This window comes from Sinocyclocheilus grahami, unplaced genomic scaffold, assembly GCF_001515645.1.
Source record: "Sinocyclocheilus grahami isolate Dianchi unplaced genomic scaffold, SAMN03320097.WGS_v1.1 scaffold32.1, whole genome shotgun sequence".
Lineage (NCBI taxonomy): Eukaryota > Metazoa > Chordata > Actinopteri > Cypriniformes > Cyprinidae > Sinocyclocheilus > Sinocyclocheilus grahami.
The window spans coordinates 3,002,578-3,023,233 of record NW_015505211.1 but is presented as its reverse complement, the minus strand read 5'-3'; the positions used below and the strand labels follow the sequence as shown (position 1 = coordinate 3,023,233).

The following is a 20,656-nucleotide window of genomic DNA, read 5'->3' as shown; positions in this document are numbered from 1 at the left end:
TATATAGTTTTGTAATATAAAACATTTTTATTTTTATATATTTTATAATACTTTTATGTAATTCTTATCACTGAATTACATTTTTATAACATTATTATTATTATTATTATTATTTAGTTTTGCATGTTAAATTAAGAATGATAGTCTAATAGGGAATGCTGGTAGATGCAGTCTCCAGCAATTCAAGTTTTGCAGTTCATCAGTTTTAAGTTAATGTAAAATTTTGACAGAAAATGTCAAACTTGGAAAAAGTAGCTTTCTTCCATATCAATATTCTATACCACCACATTTGCATGCTATTAAGTTTGATCAGTATGTTAGAAATGTTGAAGTCGTGACCTAACTCATTCCAGAGCTTTTCGTGTTACTGGGACACCAAGAACTGTTCGTTTGCTGTAGTATCCCATGCACCTTTTCAAACCTGCAGTTGGAAAACCACCTGTCTTTTATCCACAACCAATCTGGACATTTCATTTATGTGGCTGTTCACATCCATAGAATAAATTCAAGAACCTTGGTTGAGCCGAGTCTGGAGAATGTGCGGTACGAGTCTGGAGCGCCTGGGTCAAGATGGAGACACTGCAGATGAGAGTTCCTATAACGCTTTCATTTGTACGCAGCATACATCCGCAACTTTATTTTAATTCTCATATTCCCTGAATTCAATACCACCATTGAGAACAAAAAGGCACCAACAACAACCGAAAGAACCACAAGGGAGAAAAGAAACTATAAGAAAGGTCTGTATACCATTCGCTTTATAAAAAATTAATCGTTTGTGTATTGAATCTTCATATCCGCTAAATTTGTGGGTTCTTTCTGTTATTCAGTAGCTTTCACTTACTTTCAAATGGCCCTGCACTGCTATAATGTTTATCGAAATCCTCACCAAGCTTTTAAATCACAGCAGATACAGCCGTTACACCAACAACACATTATTCACCCACAATTCTCTTTGCTCTGCGTCTGTCAACAGCCGCTTTGATTTAGAGCTGTCTGCGGTGCGAAAGAGAAACTGAATATACTGTCATGTTGATCTCTCTCTTCTCTTCACACATTTCCAAATCTCCGTTTGTGAGAATCCAGTGCCACCCGCTGCTCTGTTTGTTGCTTCAACTTGTCAGTAGGTCAGGCTGTCGCTTTTAATTAAGACCGACGTGCCGGTCTGCACAGTTCCAAGTTCCCCAAGATGCTCCTACTGTCTTCGCCGATGGCACGTTTATTTATTTGTTTGTCCCTGAGCTTTGGGAGGGAGAAAGGGCAGTTGTTTGCTTAAAAATACTTTATGTCCAGGTTTACACTATAATCAATTCCAGCATTCTTTGCCAAAAGCAATTCACAAACGCTGCAGCTCTAGCTAAGGCGTAATACAGAGCACACTGGGGAAAGAGGAGCGCGCATACCTCCGTTGTGCAGCACACCAGCAAGGGGCTCGCAGGCCAGATGTGCTCGACTCTTAAACACATGTAGCAAAAATTGTAAGGATGAACAAAGGCAGTAATGAAGTCAAATGTGCATGCCAAATGCCTTTGATTTGCAAGATTGCAGGAGCAGATTTCTTCCCATAATGCATTGCTATGTAGGGGCAGGCTGCCCCAGGGAATGAGTGGGTGATTATTAATGACTTCTAGTTGAATTATTGACATGCTACTTGAGTTTTTAAAGTGTAAGACATATCTTGCCTTTTGTCAGTTTACAGTGGGTACGGAAAGTATTCAGACCCCCTTAAATTTTTCACTCTTTGTTATATTGCAGCCATTTGCTAAAATCATTTAAGTTAATTTTTTTCCTCATTAATGTACACACAGCACCCCATATTGACAGAAAAACACAGAATTGTTGACATTTTTGCAGATTTATTAAAAAAGAAAAACTGAAATATCACATGGTCCTAAGTATTCAGACCCTTTGCTGTGACACCCATATATTTAACTCAGGTGCTGTCCATTTCTTCTGATCATCCTTGAGATGGTTCTACACCTTCATTTGAGTCCAGCTGTGTTTGTGTTTTTATCATGTTGCTATGTGGTTTCTAGGCTGATGCTATGTAGTTTCTTGATTGTTTTTGTTGGTTAATATGCCATTACAATGCAGTTGATTTTAGTATGTTGTTTTGTGGCTGCTAAGGTGCTGATATGCTGTGTGGTTGCTAGGGTTTTGGCTTTGGTTCTGGGTTGTTATAGAACATTGCTATGCAGATTACTAAGTTGTTCCGTATGTATTTTTAAGTGTGTTGCTATGCACTTGCTAGTCTCTTGCTAAGTGGTTGATAGGTTGCCAGCTCTAGGAAGGGTTCTGGTTGTCCCAAACGTCTTCCATTTAAGGATTATGGAGGCCACTGTGCTCTTAGGAACCTTAGGTGCAGCAGAAATTTTTTTGTAACCTTTGCCAGATCTGTGCCTTGCCACAATTCTGTCTCTGAGCTCTTCAGGCAGTTCCTTTGACCTCATGATTCTCATTTGCTCTGACATGCACTGTGAGCTGTAAGGTCTTATATAGACAGGTGTGTGGTTTTCCTAATCAAGTCCAATCAGTATAGTCAAACACAGCTGGACTCAAATGAAGGTGTAGAACCATCTCAAGGATGCTCAGAAGAAATGGACAGCACCTGAGTTAAATATATGAGTGTCACAGCAAAGGGTCGGAATACTTAGGACCATGTGATATTTCAGTTTTTCTTTTTTAATAAATCTGCAAAAATGTCAACAATTCTGTGTTTTTCTGTCAATATGGGGTGCTGTGTGTACATTAATGAGGAAAAAAAATTTACTTAAATGATTTTAGCAAATGGCTGCAATATAACAAAGAGTGAAAAATTTAAGGGGGTCTGAATACTTTCCGTACCCACTGTATATGCTTGTATATGCGTGAATAAAAAGGGATTTTGTTGTTTACGTGATATGAGAAGGGTTGGCTTGCAGATGGAGGAGGCACTCACAATGGTACTCTAGGACACACACACACACACACACACACATTCACTGACGCAACCCTACAGTCAAAACAATTGCGATTGTGCCCCTTTCGATCCAATGATGTCACCATTCCGCTCTTCCTTGAGCTTCCTATCGGGTTTCAGATCAGCACCCTTGGCTGCATTTCAGTTCTCAGTTTTGGAAGAATTACAGTCCTTGAATGAGTACACACACAAATGCTCTGTTCCATAGCTAGTGTGCTGCCTACGGAGACAGTATGTTAAGGCATCATGGGCCCGTTCCCAATGCAAAGACAGGCAAGTTAGTTATGTTACTTGCTTTTGGCTAAATACTAAAGCAGCACCACACATCTTTCACAGAAAAAACAATCCCATAGTGCATTGCAACAAACTCAGTGAAATAAATCAAAGATGGCAGACAAAGTGAGAGAAATGTTGATTTATGAAATAAATATACCCCACCGTTCAAAGGTTTGGGGTCGGTAAGATTTAAAAAAACATTTTGACGGACGTTGTTTATTTTCCCCTAGCCTTCATTTATTTGATCAAAAATAGAGCAAAAACAGTACTACTGTGAAATATTATTATAATTGAAAATAACCCTTTTCTATGTGAATATTTCAAAATTTAATTTTTTAGCAGCCATTACTCCAGTCTTCAGCGTCACACGATCCTTCAGAGATCGTTCTAATATGCTGATTTAGTGCTCGAGAAATTATTATTATTATTATTATTGTTATTATCAGTGTTGATAACAGTTGTGCTGCTATATGTTTTTGTGAAAACCTTGATACATTTAGACACTTTTGATCAGTAGTGTAAATTTAATTCAATTTTGTAAAGTACTGTTAAAAATTGTGTAAAGTGAAAACCTAGTGCACCGTATTCTGCGTACTAAGGGAGGATTAAAGCCATCATGGAATATCATACATAGCTGTTTTGTGATTCTCTAAAAGGGGAGCAACTTCACATGCCATACAAATAGCGCTTTTCATTGAAGACTCGATACAACTGATTCAGTAGAGCTTTGAGTTTGCTAAGTGGTGTGATACACTAATAAAGGTAAAAGCACATTGCACTCAAATATTAGGTAAAATAATACATTTTTAATTACACAAAACTACTATTGAAATTTGTCCGAAACAAGGTATCTTCTGTCTGCAAAGCTTGCATTTTTCAGATTTTGGAACAGACCTATAGACTCCTCATCAGGGAAGCTCATTAGACAAACTGATTATGATCGTCGTCTTCACCACAAAGCGAAAGCCACGTTTTCCAAGCATTAGAGACAGTTCATAAAAACGTTCATGCCGAGTCAACACTTTACGAGGGGGTCGGATTGGATTGTGTGTTTGGCTATTCAACCATGTCCGCCCTCTTTCTTTTTCAGTTTCACTTTTCTAGAAACTCTCAGTGAATTTTGGGTTTAATCTAATCAGTATCTTTGTCAGAGAAACACTGAACAAATATGGTTTTAGGCAGTCGGCCAGGCATAAGTGGTACACCCCGTTCTGATTCTAATACGGAATGCTGTTGCTGTTGGCACATACTTCCAAAGACATTTGTCCTTTTGGTCCACATGCGGAACCCAGCACATGGTCATCTGGTCAAAGCCAAGAGGTGTACTTTTATCCATGAATGAATAAGGCTGTTAGTTCTGTGAGGAACTGACCATTTCATCAGCAGTGGAAATTTGGAGCAGTGCCCTCTATAAAGAAACAAAAGGTAGATTCCAGGGGTCATTTGTTGAAAAGAAACTGCATATTACTCACAGTGATGTCAAACTGCTCTAGGGAGGCAAACAGAAATAGCGCAGTGAAAACAAAGTCTTGGGTATCGAAATGATGTTATGCTGCAAACTAACACTATAATATGTTAACATTGTTTTGGTATCATAACGGCTAACTTTTTATTTTTTTTATCATATTGATTGATAATGGATATATGTGACCCGTGCTGGCAAAATGAGTCTGAATGCGTGAATGAATGAATCTAATATTGAGCTATAGGCAAAAGAGGTGAAAAATGTCAGTTTTGGTCGAATTGAGGTTTTCACAAAAATGAGTTCATTAAGCCCTCTTCTAGTGATCTCAATGCTTCAAATAGTGATCTTTATTTATACGTCCAAAATGATCTTTATTTATACGATTTCTGAGAGGAGTACCTTTTTCTCTGCTCACTTCTGGACGACTGCTGCTGCTTCTCACCACAAGTTGTAGGATATATCGTTACAAAGCGCAGCATTCCAGCTTTATGAATATTCATAGCGAATTCTGTATGACATGAGTCTGAACCAGTAAAATATGATTTTCAAACCCATACTGACATTTGCACGATCTCCCTATAAAGTACATTATTGCGAAATATATCTTGGCGAGATTCACACTGTTATGTCTTACATGAACGTTTAGTTAATGGTTGGGGAAAAATCTGATGTGTAACATTATATTAGATCCATGCATTACAGTAGGTCACAATATTGATCTGTCTCGATGTTAATCGAACATTAAAAGAAAAGAGGGAATCATTCGCTACTCTTGATTAAACTACAGTTTATTTGCATCTTTGCATCTTATTTTTAAAAACAAAGATAAAAAAAACAGCTATATTGTGATTAATATAGTAATTATTATTAAGAAAAGAATTGGAGGAAAATATGCAAGGTTGCTCTGTGATTTTGCTTTGGAACCTTCAGAAAACTTAAACTCGATTATTCCTCAATATTGACTTTGCTGACTCTATCGCCTTCAAACGGCGGTAGCTCAGTCAGTTTTTGCCCGATTCCAACAAGTTATATATCATTGTTATTTTAATGTAGAATGTGAAAATGAAGAGAACTAATTTTTGAAAATTTGCTCATTCCGACTCATTTTGCCAGCACGGTTCACGTATATCTGTTGTTATTGTATATTTAATTGTACATTTCCTTATTTTTATTTCATTTCATGTATATTTTATTTAGATGTAAACACTGTTTAATGGGATCTTTAGTAAATCTCAAAATGAATATCCATTTCATTAGGTTACATGAAGTACATTTGTAGCATTTAGTTTAGTTTAAAAAAAAACTTAAACTCGATTATTCCTCAATATTGACTTTGCTGACTCTATCGCCTTCAAACGGCGGTAGCTCAGTCAGTTTTTGCCCGATTCCAACAAGTTATATATCATTGTTATTTTAATGTAGAATGTGAAAATGAAGAGAACTAATTTTTGAAAATTTGCTCATTCCGACTCATTTTGCCAGCACGGTTCACGTATATCTGTTGTTATTGTATATTTAATTGTACATTTCCTTATTTTTATTTCATTTCATTTATATTTTATTTAGATGTAAACACTGTTTAATGGGATCTTTAGTAAATCTCAAAATGAATATCCATTTCATTAGGTTACATGAAGTACATTTGTAGCATTTAGTTTAGTTTAAAATTTTTTTTCTTTTTTTCTTTAACTTTTAACCTAAGAATTTATGAGGGTAAGGATTAAAAGTATATATTTCTAAAATAAAAACATAATAATACGATAATTGAAAACAATTGAGAATAAAATCTCTATAAAATACAATTAATTTAAAACTACATATAGAATTTTTTATTTATTATTTATTATTTTATATATTATATATTTTATTTTGTCCCCAAAGTAAAGTGAACCCAAACACATCTCACTCTCTACTTTAAAACGTATTCAATTTTGGTGGGAACAGGGTCCAAGAAGTTAATATCCTGTCTTTTGTTTGTTCTTATCTCTATTAGCAGCACTTTTTATTTTTATTTTTATAGTTTTACAGGTGAGCTGAAGAAGCTGTGTCCACAGTATTGTGAAATAAACAGATTTTTTTGTGACTAGAGAGCACTGGCGAACCACCTAAAGGAAATGGCTTTTGCTCGATTTTGTCATTAGTTATCACCTACTCCATTTTCCACAGTATTTGTCTCTCATTTTCTCTCTCCCCTCGTATCCCTATTGAATTCTTGGCCTGCAGGAGTGTCATCGTGGCAGCAGTATCAGTTGTAATTGAAATCACATGTGGATCATCTGTCACTATGGTGCTATTATGATTGATCAGGTTTTATAAAGATATGCAGAAGGTGTTTATAAAGATAAACCAGATGTTTGTCAAAGAGTGTCCTTAATACATTTGTTCCCCTTGAGACCTCATGCACTTGCTTTTCTTGCTTTTCACTCATGTTTTTCTGAGAGAACTGTTACTTTGTTGATTCTCATTCTGATTGTACACTGAAGACAGTTGTGTGATTGACATGGGCCAGAGAGAAAATCTTGCTTCTTGGGAAGAGGGGTGTGTGTGTACATGTTTTTCTATACTGGTGGGGACTTAAACCTGAATACACACCAACTCATGGGGACTTGTGTCACCGTTGGGACCTAAATTGAGGTCCCCATGGGTACAATAGCTTATAAATCATACAGAATGAGTTTTTTTGAGATTGTAAAAATGCAGAAAGTTTTCTGTGAGGGGTAGGTTTAGGTGTAGGGCAATAGAAAATACAGTTTGTACAGTATAAAACCCATTACACCTATGGAGAGTAGGGCTGTGCGATATTGAAGAAAAACCTTGTTTTTTTTAACCTTGTTAAAAAATGCGATATTCGATATGCGATACGACATTGCTTAAAGTGTGTCAAATCTATTTAAAGGATATTTTAAAATATTTAAAAATGAAAATTATATAACCAATTTGTTTCACATTCTTTCTTGGAAAATAAAGAATCACTATAACTTCTGAAAGTGACCAGCAGTGTTTTAGCATTGCTTAAAAAGTAATGTCACAAATCAGAAAATGTAATTTAAACATCAGTGTGAACATACAAACAAAAAAATTAATGACACTAATTTTATATCATTGTAACTTTGCTTTCCACACACTTTAAGTACTACTTCATATACCACAGCAAAAACTATAGTCTGAGAAGTGAACAGTCGGTAAAAAAAAAGAGAGAAAAAAGAAATACACAACTTACAAGCATAGATAAAATAAACAGTAGTATTCAGGTACAGAAATGTAATAATTAAGTGTAAAATAACACTGCATAGTGTTCACTGTATGAATTAAATTTAGATTAATCTTTGTTATAGCCGTTTTGTTGTTTGATTAACATTAGTTACATATTCAGCAGCACGTATTTATAGGCTGCTGTCCCTTTAAAACCGACTGCACGGATCCAGTATAATGATACACATCCGATTTCTTTCTCAGCTGTTTACATTCATTTAAAACATAACTGACTGCGTTTACGAGAATGATCGTCGAGACGGGTACTATTGACAATTCTGTGTGAATGTGTCTGTTCAAACATAAGGAGGAGATGCGAAAGACGAATCAACTCGGTCTGAAACACGTCTCTCTGTGTGTGTGTGTGCTATGCACGTGTGCAGAAGAACTGAAGAGTTGCGATATGCATATTGCGATATTTACATTTGCGATATTTCAATAATTTCGATATGTCGTGCAGCCCTAATGGAGAGTTCCTACAAGGATAGTGAACCAGACATGTGTGTGTGTGTGTGTGTGTTTTTCCTCCCGTCTTTCATTCATTCCAGATGTGTGCCATTTCTCTCACACTTCCTTTTTCTTATCTTTGTCTTTTTCCCCTCCCACATCCCATCTCCATCTGTACATAGACACATGCTATATTATTGTAGGTGTGTGTTGGTGTTAACATGTCAGAGAGCATTGATGGCCAATGTATTAGACTGAACGATTGTACAAGAGGGGGAAATAAAACGTTCGAGCTTGTTGGGTCTTCGAACACGTAGATCAGTCTCATATTTTCTTTGACACAACCTCACCTTCTATTACTCTTTTTCCTGTTCTGTCAGTGCATCTCATCTATAGCTCTCTCCCCTTGTTTTCACCTATAAAAGAGTCTAAAGCAGTAGAAATAGGTGTTGTGGAATGGCACAGACTTGGCCAGTGGTTTACGAGGCTATAAATGTATGAGATTGTCATGTGAAGATAACTCCACTTTTTATTTCTATATATCTGGTCTGCCTTAGTATCATGTAACCAGACCATTAAACAACTGAAATCGTAATTCTATTCTATTCTATTCATTTTATAAAAATAAATGTATACTATTTATATTTATTATACACGATGGTTGATGATTATTTAAACATTTTTAATTAAAATTGTTTAAATATTTATTTTAAGTTCTTTTATTTGATCACTTGTCTTGTCCGTCATGACAGTCTCGATTGGTTCTGGGCAGGCTGTGAATGTCCCTTAAAATCTTTAGGACTGATTTCACTTTTTGAAGAAAAACTTTTTTTTATTTTTCCATCTTTATTAAATATTAATTTGAAACTTACAGGAACCAGGAGCTGGTTAATGTCTCCTGTCAGTGGTTCTGCAGCAAGCAGACTAAATAACTTAAACATCTGCAGATGGAAAACATTTGTGTGTGTGTGTGTGCGCACGCACCTGTGGGATAATGAATTAACCTGCTGCACTAGCTGGTGGCGCGATGCCCAGGTGGTGCCATGTAGTGATCATATACTCATCGTTCAGTCAGGTGATGATGGTTGTAACAAACACATTTCCTCTGTGTTTTTCGTTCTACAGTTGAGGTACCAGCATGGGCTCTCTACCCCAGATCTACGTCAGACTTTACCCAATCTGAAGAACTTCCTAGAGCATGGACTACTTGTACGATGGTGAGTTTTGACATTCATTATTGCTTAAGGAATGTACATGAATGTTACCTCAAATTGGGATCAGACTAATTTTTTTTTTTGTGGTGGTGGGTGATAAAATGGGCAAAAAAAAAATCTATAGACTTACATTGAACGATGGACACAAGCCATATCCAAGGACCAAAGTGTATAAAGTGGGCTCTTTTAACTTGGGCCAAGCAGTAACCACCGAGCAACTACCCAGAACATCACAAGAAATATAGTGTATAGTCATATTTTCCTAAGAAAATTAAAAATATTAGTTATATTCATATTTATTTAAAAAAAAAATTTAAATCTGGTTTTTATTAATGTTTAGCAAGAAATTATATTTACGGTACAATTATATTCTCACACAGTTACATCATTGTAGCATTAGTTTAGAGTAGCTTACAAAATCCAGTGTCTGTTGATATGCACAACGATAAACCACTATATTAACCTAGCCAACTTTTGAAAGAAACAAAATTATCAGTTTTACATCAGTGATGGTAAAAATTCCCAATTGTATTCCTTTGGAAACCAATGGCAGTCAAAAACATACTGTTAAAGAAAGCCTCCTTTTGATCTTTCCAGCTTTTTCTTGGTTCAGCCAGGCAAACATCTATCTGAATGTTAATTTAATAATCTGTGTTTTGAAAGGAAGGAGGCCAGGGTAAGTAAAACTCTTCAGCGTCCCCCCAGTAATGTTTAATGGATTGTGGAAATGCTTAAGAGGGAACAGATGAAAGTCTGACCTTTTGACCTCTTGAACCGTAAACAGTAGTATTCAGGTACAGAAATGTAATAATTAAGTGTAAAATAACACTGCATAGTGTTCACTGTATGAATTAAATTTAGATTAATCTTTGTTATAGCCGTTTTGTTGTTTGATTAACATTAGTTACATATTCAGCAGCACGTATTTATAGGCTGCTGTCCCTTTAAAACCGACTGCACGGATCCAGTATAATGATACACATCCGATTTCTTTCTCAGCTGTTTACATTCATTTAAAACATAACTGACTGCGTTTACGAGAATGATCGTCGAGACGGGTACTATTGACAATTCTGTGTGAATGTGTCTGTTCAAACATAAGGAGGAGATGCGAAAGACGAATCAACTCGGTCTGAAACACGTCTCTCTGTGTGTGTGTGTGCTATGCACGTGTGCAGAAGAACTGAAGAGTTGCGATATGCATATTGCGATATTTACATTTGCGATATTTCAATAATTTCGATATGTCGTGCAGCCCTAATGGAGAGTTCCTACAAGGATAGTGAACCAGACATGTGTGTGTGTGTGTGTGTGTTTTTCCTCCCGTCTTTCATTCATTCCAGATGTGTGCCATTTCTCTCACACTTCCTTTTTCTTATCTTTGTCTTTTTCCCCTCCCACATCCCATCTCCATCTGTACATAGACACATGCTATATTATTGTAGGTGTGTGTTGGTGTTAACATGTCAGAGAGCATTGATGGCCAATGTATTAGACTGAACGATTGTACAAGAGGGGGAAATAAAACGTTCGAGCTTGTTGGGTCTTCGAACACGTAGATCAGTCTCATATTTTCTTTGACACAACCTCACCTTCTATTACTCTTTTTCCTGTTCTGTCAGTGCATCTCATCTATAGCTCTCTCCCCTTGTTTTCACCTATAAAAGAGTCTAAAGCAGTAGAAATAGGTGTTGTGGAATGGCACAGACTTGGCCAGTGGTTTACGAGGCTATAAATGTATGAGATTGTCATGTGAAGATAACTCCACTTTTTATTTCTATATATCTGGTCTGCCTTAGTATCATGTAACCAGACCATTAAACAACTGAAATCGTAATTCTATTCTATTCTATTCATTTTATAAAAATAAATGTATACTATTTATATTTATTATACACGATGGTTGATGATTATTTAAACATTTTTAATTAAAATTGTTTAAATATTTATTTTAAGTTCTTTTATTTGATCACTTGTCTTGTCCGTCATGACAGTCTCGATTGGTTCTGGGCAGGCTGTGAATGTCCCTTAAAATCTTTAGGACTGATTTCACTTTTTGAAGAAAAACTTTTTTTTATTTTTCCATCTTTATTAAATATTAATTTGAAACTTACAGGAACCAGGAGCTGGTTAATGTCTCCTGTCAGTGGTTCTGCAGCAAGCAGACTAAATAACTTAAACATCTGCAGATGGAAAACATTTGTGTGTGTGTGTGTGCGCACGCACCTGTGGGATAATGAATTAACCTGCTGCACTAGCTGGTGGCGCGATGCCCAGGTGGTGCCATGTAGTGATCATATACTCATCGTTCAGTCAGGTGATGATGGTTGTAACAAACACATTTCCTCTGTGTTTTTCGTTCTACAGTTGAGGTACCAGCATGGGCTCTCTACCCCAGATCTACGTCAGACTTTACCCAATCTGAAGAACTTCCTAGAGCATGGACTACTTGTACGATGGTGAGTTTTGACATTCATTATTGCTTAAGGAATGTACATGAATGTTACCTCAAATTGGGATCAGACTAATTTTTTTTTTTGTGGTGGTGGGTGATAAAATGGGCAAAAAAAAAATCTATAGACTTACATTGAACGATGGACACAAGCCATATCCAAGGACCAAAGTGTATAAAGTGGGCTCTTTTAACTTGGGCCAAGCAGTAACCACCGAGCAACTACCCAGAACATCACAAGAAATATAGTGTATAGTCATATTTTCCTAAGAAAATTAAAAATATTAGTTATATTCATATTTATTTAAAAAAAAAATTTAAATCTGGTTTTTATTAATGTTTAGCAAGAAATTATATTTACGGTACAATTATATTCTCACACAGTTACATCATTGTAGCATTAGTTTAGAGTAGCTTACAAAATCCAGTGTCTGTTGATATGCACAACGATAAACCACTATATTAACCTAGCCAACTTTTGAAAGAAACAAAATTATCAGTTTTACATCAGTGATGGTAAAAATTCCCAATTGTATTCCTTTGGAAACCAATGGCAGTCAAAAACATACTGTTAAAGAAAGCCTCCTTTTGATCTTTCCAGCTTTTTCTTGGTTCAGCCAGGCAAACATCTATCTGAATGTTAATTTAATAATCTGTGTTTTGAAAGGAAGGAGGCCAGGGTAAGTAAAACTCTTCAGCGTCCCCCCAGTAATGTTTAATGGATTGTGGAAATGCTTAAGATGGAACAGATGAAAGTCTGACCTTTTGACCTCTTGAACCGTACAGAGTGGCAGGAAGTAGAGGAGGAAGTGGAAGTCCGGCGAACCGGCGGTTGCGCTGCATGGCTAAACAGACCCGGAGGGCGGTGGTGTTGACTCGACCATACACTTAGAACCGTGAAAGAGCAGTTTCCGCCTCCCCTGGGGAGAGGGGGACCGTATACACAAACACAAAACTGCAGAACATTCCTTCCGACATCTTCGTCATACAGTTCCACAGCCGTAAACGATAACTTACAGCACATTGAGACCCTCCAAGAGTCAAGTTACTTTATACAGAGTGGGTGTCTGCTAGCGTTGACTCCTGAGCGAGTCAAACAGGCGGTCTAGACTCGTTCTCCAGCGCGGGAAGCAACTCTCTGGATCCAGAGCTGAAATGTGAAATATAGAGTAAATGGATTCTTTTATTTTCCATTTGTTGCAAACTGCTTTTATTACCCTTGCATCCACTTCCTCTCCTACACTCCCTCTCCTCTCAGTTTAGATAATGTTTCCAGGGCAGGGGCCAGAGATATGAATTATCGGTGCATAAAAATCTGCATCAGGGCAGCTGCAGGAGTTCCTCAGAGGGAAAAAGAAAAGGACGGGAATACCAGAGAAAGCACATGAAGAAATGTTTAAGTAGGAACACTGCACAGATTTACCATGGGAACTTCTGCTGCCATTCTGCAGATTCATAGGAGCATATGTTGGAGAATTATTTTTATTTATTTATTTATTATTTATTTATTTTGCCCTTCTTCTTCAATTTCAATGGATGTTTATATGGGAAATGGAGATGGCAGTGTTTTTGAGACTGGCTTAATGAAATAGTTTGATCTGTTCAATTAGTTATAAAAGTTTGCAGTTTCACCCTCTGTGTGTGTGTGTTCAGGAGTTTTGTACGTCTTGCAACCAAATTTCTGAATGGGTTATTCATATTTGATTGTTTAGCAGAACCGTTGGCTGGACTCAGCATGCGTTTCAGCTCGATTTACAGACTGGACGATAAAGTAAAGATCTTTTTTCATGTGAAAACTACCTGGTTCCTAGTTTTTCAGAATTCTTTCAAGAATACACAATAACACTGACCCATGATCATTTCCATTACAACATTATTGGTTATTCCAGAGACTATTAACCTTTTTCGGCATATTTATTTTGATCAGAACCTAAGTAAATTGGGTTGTGAGAGGAAATAAAAAGTTTACAGTGACAAGTGACTGTTTTGTATCTCTGTGTCAATCTTTTAGCCTACTGGCCTAAGATAATGTTGTCTAGGACCTTGATGCTGCATTCCAAATCAGAATGTTGGAATTTCCAACTTCATATTTGGAAAAATTTTGTTAAATTCCATTTGAATTAGAATTTTTATCAACTAGGAAACAAATTTTGCACAGTTAATGATAAAAATAAAATAAAATGCATAAATTACTCAAAGTTCTTACAATTTTGCAGACAGAATTTAAAACACTGTAAAGTATGCACTTTTGATAGACCTACAGTTTGGTTACTGGAAAATGTCTAATGTTAACAATGCTGATTTGTTACACCAGGAATATCAGGAATATAAGCAATATAAGCAGAATATAAACTTGAATGGAAAACAGCACGAGTACAACAAATTGACCGGACTGTACTTCTGTCCCTCAGAGTCTCATTTTTGTTTGCTAAAGTCTTTTAGAAAGCCCATGCAGAAACTGTGGAGTTGGCATTTTCTGCACTGATTTTGAGGGAAAATGTAGAACTTTGAAAGAAGTTTCAAATCTGTTACGCTTTCAGTGGGTGTAGATTGTATGCAGACTGTGCCGTATCATTTAGTAGTGATTAAAATGTTAACATGGCAGAGTCCTGTCGAACAAACTCAATCTGCTTATCTCACATCTCTGAGCTTTTCACCATCCTGTTGCTTTTTCTCATTCAAACACTGATTGGTAGTTAGTTTCAGTCTTCACTGCCTTAATCTGGAGCTATAATCACTCTCATGCATTCTGGTGGGTTTCCTCTGCATGTCAGAGTGGGAACAGTCTGAGACGCCAAATGTGGAAGAAGACCAAAATGATGAGAGAAAAAGTCACAGTTTAGAGCAGTGGATGGAGTCTAAGAAGTAACAGAGAGTGAAGATGGTGAAAGGCAGACAGGGGGTGCAAGACATGGTGCCGCTGTGTTAATTATGTGTCCTGCCGAGTTCAAACCGAATATGCGAAACATTCTCTTATTTGTGGCACAGGCAGCGTTTTAGAGGTGCTGCAGCCCCACTGTGGAGCTCTTGAGAGCGGGTAAAGACGTGGAAGTGGAGGGGCTGATGAGACTCAACACCCCAGGATGGAAACTCAAGGGTGGGGTTGGAAGTTCTGAAGAATCCCTTGGAACCCCTGTGAAAGTGCAACACTAACAAACCATAAATCTTCATCTTTTTATCTTTTACTTCAACATTTCTCATTTTTTCATCAGTTTTATTTAAATCTAAACACAATTTAGCCTATAGCCCTGGCTCAAATTCCCAAACTCCACCCACCTACAGTAAGTTCTGTAACTTAGCACCATATTTGGAAAGATTCAGGTGGATTCTTTTCCATCTCTTCAGGAACATGATTCATCAGGCAACTATTTTATTATACGTCTTCACAACAAGCCTTTGCTAATCCAGTATATAAATGGCTGTCAGATAGTTTGAAGGAAGGCCTGATTCATAACAAACAGTGTTTTTGGATCTCCACCCATATAGTAATCCCGTAATCCTTAGAAATAATGGGCCTTTCGATGTTAAAGTACCTTCTCTTATGCCAGTTTAATGTGCAAAGACAACTATAAGTAAGCCATTCTTGGTTGTTTTCTTAAAAAACTGTAAACACAGAGAAACAAAGGTGTCTCAAATGCAGCATAAATTCTATACAGTGTACACACACATATATTTTACATGTATTGAATCAGAGCGAGGAACTCTCAGAACTCAGATTTGCACAGTGGGATGAAGCTGTCTATGTGGATTGATAGGTGTTTGTACTCGCATCTGGTGGAACGTTCCTCCAAAATTCCATCAGTGTTCCTCCAATGCTCCTCTGTTCTTTACAATCACACAGCCATCCCACCAAAAAAACATTCAGATTACAGAACCCAAAGCAGACCCTGGTTGCCATGACGCCTCATTCTTAGGTGCCGGAAACAGTCCCACATGTGTGATCATTGCTGTCATTGTACATTTTTATGAAGGTTGTCAGTGGGACGTAAACAGTGTGAGGCTTTGAAGCATTATTACTGGTGCATGTCCAGAACGGGAATACAGGAAACAATTTGTCACCCCCATAAACAATGCATTTTTATGTCAATAGGTAAATTAGCGCACAGGCATTTATGCGAATGCAGGCCAGCCCTTCTATAATCTGAAAAAGATGCGTCTCTCAGTTTCTTGGATCTAAAAACAACAACAGAAAATGTCATATTTCATTTTCCTAGTAATATCCTCAAATGAACGAAGGAATGCATGCTGAGCTTACTTGCAGCGTAAATGGTATAACTTGCAAATGTTGCAAAGTATTTTAATGTAATTTCTATTAATTGTAATTAGTCATTTTGATTACAATATCAAGGAAAATAAATATTTGCAATTGTAAATAATATTATTATAATTACATAATTGCCAAGTATAATAATTGACAATTATATATTATTCTATAATAATATAACTTTTGTAATTATAATTTTTAATTAATTTAATTGTTTTGTATTTATTAATATATTTATATATAATGATTATAAATATATATGACCGCATGTATTTGTTAGTATGACATTATGCAAAAATATTTTCAGGGCTGTTAACATAATTAAGTATATCCATGTCCGTAGGAGAGGTGTAAGGTCTTAAGCAAACATCATTCAAACTATCTTTACTGTCATCCTGCATTTACTTTTGCTTTTCGCTCAACCGTGCAGAATTTGTGGTCTCCCGAATTCCTCCTGGGTAGTTTGAATCTGTTTCTTGTTCCAGACTCCGTTTCACAAGAATACTCACCTCTGCCGCCGTTATTCTTCCACAGCCCCCTCCGGTTCGCTCCCATCCCCACACAGGACGGCCCGAGACACGTTCCCTCTCCCTGCCAATGCTCTGCTCTTGGAAGGAGGGGTGGGGACAGCCTAATTGGCCCATGTTAAGAGCCAAGTTTAAGTCCACCAGAGAAAATATGCTGCATAAAAAATATTATGACAGTTCTGGGAGATCAATCTGGCATGCTTGAGCGCAAATTCCCCCCTCTTCTTCTCTCTGGACTCTGTCGCACATGCATGCTCGAGCCCCGCGCCATCTACCAGCACACACCGGCCACTTGCTCTTGATTAAGGGTTGCGGTCTGACACATGTTTAGAGGAACTCATTTATAAGGGGAAGCACAGTGTAACAAATAGCCTCCTGTTCCAAACAAAAAATGCTTTATTTTTCCCTGCTAGGGGTATGACGTCTAAACACTTGGCTAGATGGAGTCCATATGTTTTACATAACACATGCATAAGTTGGTGTTTGTGGCCGTTAGACTTTTTGAGGGCTGATAACATTTTAATACAGGTATATCCATTTTTTTATTATCCGTAATCATACAGTACAATAAATGATATTAGTCTGAGAGATGGGAGTTCAAGGCCTCATTTCTACAATCAGAGGTCTTCATTAGTCAACCGTAGCAACATGATTTTGAAAGCCACCATAATGCTTTGCAGTTACATCTGACTGCTGTTTTGAAATGTTATGGTTTTGCTCACAGTAAAATTTCAATTGGAACGTCTCTCCCAATTTCACATCTGAAAACTGGATCTAATTACGTGCCGAACGGTCTGAGCACAAGAAGAATAATTTGGGAAATCGAATATACAGTACACGCCACGCTATGGCCAACCATTAGATGTTTGCTTTCAGTGAACTGATGAGGAATTTGGGAGCATGTTTCTTTGCTTATTCTTGGTAATGAAATTCATCACTGCGGTCGGACAGCATTAAAGCTGCTATGTAGCAATGCAGCCTGTCCAGACAAACAGGAATTAAACCGCATATCTCTACCACACATACTGTATGACTTTGAGTGAATATCCTCACTGCCGTATTGAAGACACAAAAACATATGGATGGACCGTAGCTTACATTGTATACTCTGTATACAGTTTACTATTTAAAAAAAAAACAATTTAAAGGACAGACTATACAACCATACACATTTTTGACAGTAGTATGCTATATTGTTGTCACAATATCTCATTACTGTATGTTTCAATGAGTGGCATCCAGTTATCATCTCGGAAATAAAGCTATTTTAAACATTTTAAATCCAGTTTTGCATAAAAATAACATGATCAAATGCAAATGATGAGTAAAAAAAGATTTTGTGGCCGATATTTGTTCCAGTTTATTTCTCACATGGAAATGGAAAGTTAAGTTAAATACTTTTAAAGGTACTTTGACTTTGTTTTCTGAAGGTACAGATTTTCATTATCATTTTTTAAAAGACAGTTTACTCACCAAGGCTGCATTTATTTGATCAAATGTTTAGGAAAATCAAGTATATTGTGAAATATTATTACAATTGAAAATATCTGTTTTCTAATTTAATGTATTTTAATATGTAATTTATTTCTGTGATGCAAGGCTGAATTTTCAGCAGACATTAAGTCTCCAGTCTTCAGTGTCACATGATCCTTCAGCAATTATTCTAATATGCCGTTTTATATTTATATATATAACAGTTTATATTATTAATGTTGAAAACAGTTGTGCTACTTAATATCTACATGGAAAATGTGTATATTTTTTTTTAAGTTCAAAAGAACAGCATTTATTTGGTATTTTTTCAATTTCATGTCAATTTTGATCCATTTATTGCATCCTAGCTAAAAGTAAAGTATTAATATCTTTCAAGAAATATATATATTAATCTCAAAATTTTGAACTGAACATTTAACAGTTTGACTTCCTGTGCTTTTTCTTAATGTAAGATAACCTGACTGTTTTTGCATGTACATGGTGCTACTTTTATAAGTTTGCAGCTCGTTTCAACTCTCTGTGAAAGCTCCTCGTGAAGGATGACGAATCCTATACAGTTGTTTTACTTTCTAGATGTCATATTTCAGATGATGTATGTAGTCCAACAGCTGTGTGTGTTTTAGGGGGGTGTGAGTGTATTTGTTTGAGTGCGTGTGTGGTTGAGGATCAGAGGCTCTGGCAGAGCTCTCCCAGGCTCTCGATGTGTGTAAATGAATTATGAGATGATCCATCAGCAACAAAGAGCTCCACTGACATCAGCATCTTCACACTCTTGAATTTCTTTCCCATCTCTCGACTTCTTGCTCTCTCGATTCTGAAGCAAGTTGAAGGTGATGGAAAACCATAACCATGTGCCTCTGTTTTTGTTTTTCTCTCTCAGTGACAGGCACCATGTCTCCATGTCCATCCCCGTCCCACTGAAGTCTCATTTCAGCGTTTCCACCGCATCCGAAGTGGGGTTTCCGAACCTTTCCAGCTCCCCTGAACGGGACGTCCAGAAGTGGGCCAGCTCAGATGCGGATAAACAGAAATGCCAAACCCCTCCACCTAGTTACAACACAGCCATGACTGAGCCTGATCCCATGACCACTCCGGAAGTCCCATCAGTGCCATCCACAGAGATTGCGAGCATTGAAGAAGGTAAGACTGTGGATACACATGGGGATGGAGAGACTGTGTCCGAGGCACATACGGAAAAGCCTCTGGAAATACCTACGGACATAGCCAGTACATTACCGTCTGACTCTGTCCCTCAGCACTCAGGAGCCATGAACGGCTCGGTCGTGCCCAGCGAGGGTATAGGTTTGGGTGTTGCGGGCGCAGCCGAACTGTGCTGCTCCGTGGAGCAGGCGGAGGAAATTATGGGCACTGAAGCCACAGGGCTGGGATTGGGACTAGGATTTGGGTTGGGATTGGGAGGTGGCGCCAGACTGGATGATTTCCCGTGTATCCCCGTGGAGCACGCGGTTGCGGTTGAGTGTGACGAACAGGTTTTGGGAGAGTTCGACGCTGCTGGGATCGAGGAGGTCTCGCGGCGCATCTATGCACTAGAAAACATGTCTAGTTTCCGACGGCCCCGGAAGAACTCAGAAAAATGACTGGGATATGGGACATGGGCCTGGAGAAACGGGTCGGAGGGTGACTGGTGTCCAAGTTGGTCAGTGACGGTTGAGCCTGTGTAATATTTCATCCTGACTGCAACAAGTATAGACATTACATAAAGAAATATATTATTATTAATATTGTTATAATAATTATTAATATCATTAGGAAAAATCTGGAATATTGACCAATTTGCACTTCTCGAAGCATTTCTATAATCCCTTAAAGTGAAATAAAGAGAATGTTTGGTTGAAATGCTTGCTGGATGTCTTTCTGGGGTGTATGGCTGTGCAGTCTTAATTAATTCTACCCCCAAAAAATGACAATTCTGTCATTATTTACTCACTTTCATGTCTTTCCAAACCCGTTTGAAAGCAAAGAAATTAAGACAGCCATAAATATTAGTTTTATAATTTTACTGCTGTTCTGTAAAATAAAATAATAATAATTATTATTAAATTTTTATTTTTATTTTTTTTATAACAGTTCCATAGTATTATTACTATAGTACATTTTAAGTTTTCTTTATTTGTTTGTTTAATTTGTGTTATTTTAAAAATGATGTAACTGAAGTAGATTTTTTTTTTATTTAAAAAAAAAAAATATATATATATATATATAAATAACATATATGTATGTATATATATATATATATATATATATATATATATATATATATATATATATATAGAGCTCATTTGCAA

At 36.9% G+C, this 20,656-nt stretch overlaps 1 protein-coding gene across 2 annotated transcripts in view; it reads left to right on the top strand.

Annotated features, from left to right (window-relative positions):
* Nucleotides 1–20,317, top strand: part of LOC107577365 (UV radiation resistance-associated gene protein-like) — a 120,370-nt gene extending 100,053 nt beyond the window's left edge. For both annotated transcript variants that reach the window (XM_016263457.1, XM_016263450.1), the window contains exons 14-15: nt 9,525–9,616; nt 19,231–20,317. In XM_016263457.1, coding sequence (XP_016118943.1) covers nt 9,525–9,616; nt 19,231–19,948 — 810 coding nt within the window. In that variant the 3' untranslated portion in view covers nt 19,949–20,317. The remainder of the gene's footprint in view (nt 1–9,524; nt 9,617–19,230) is intronic.
* Nucleotides 20,318–20,656: the final 339 nt, after the last annotated feature.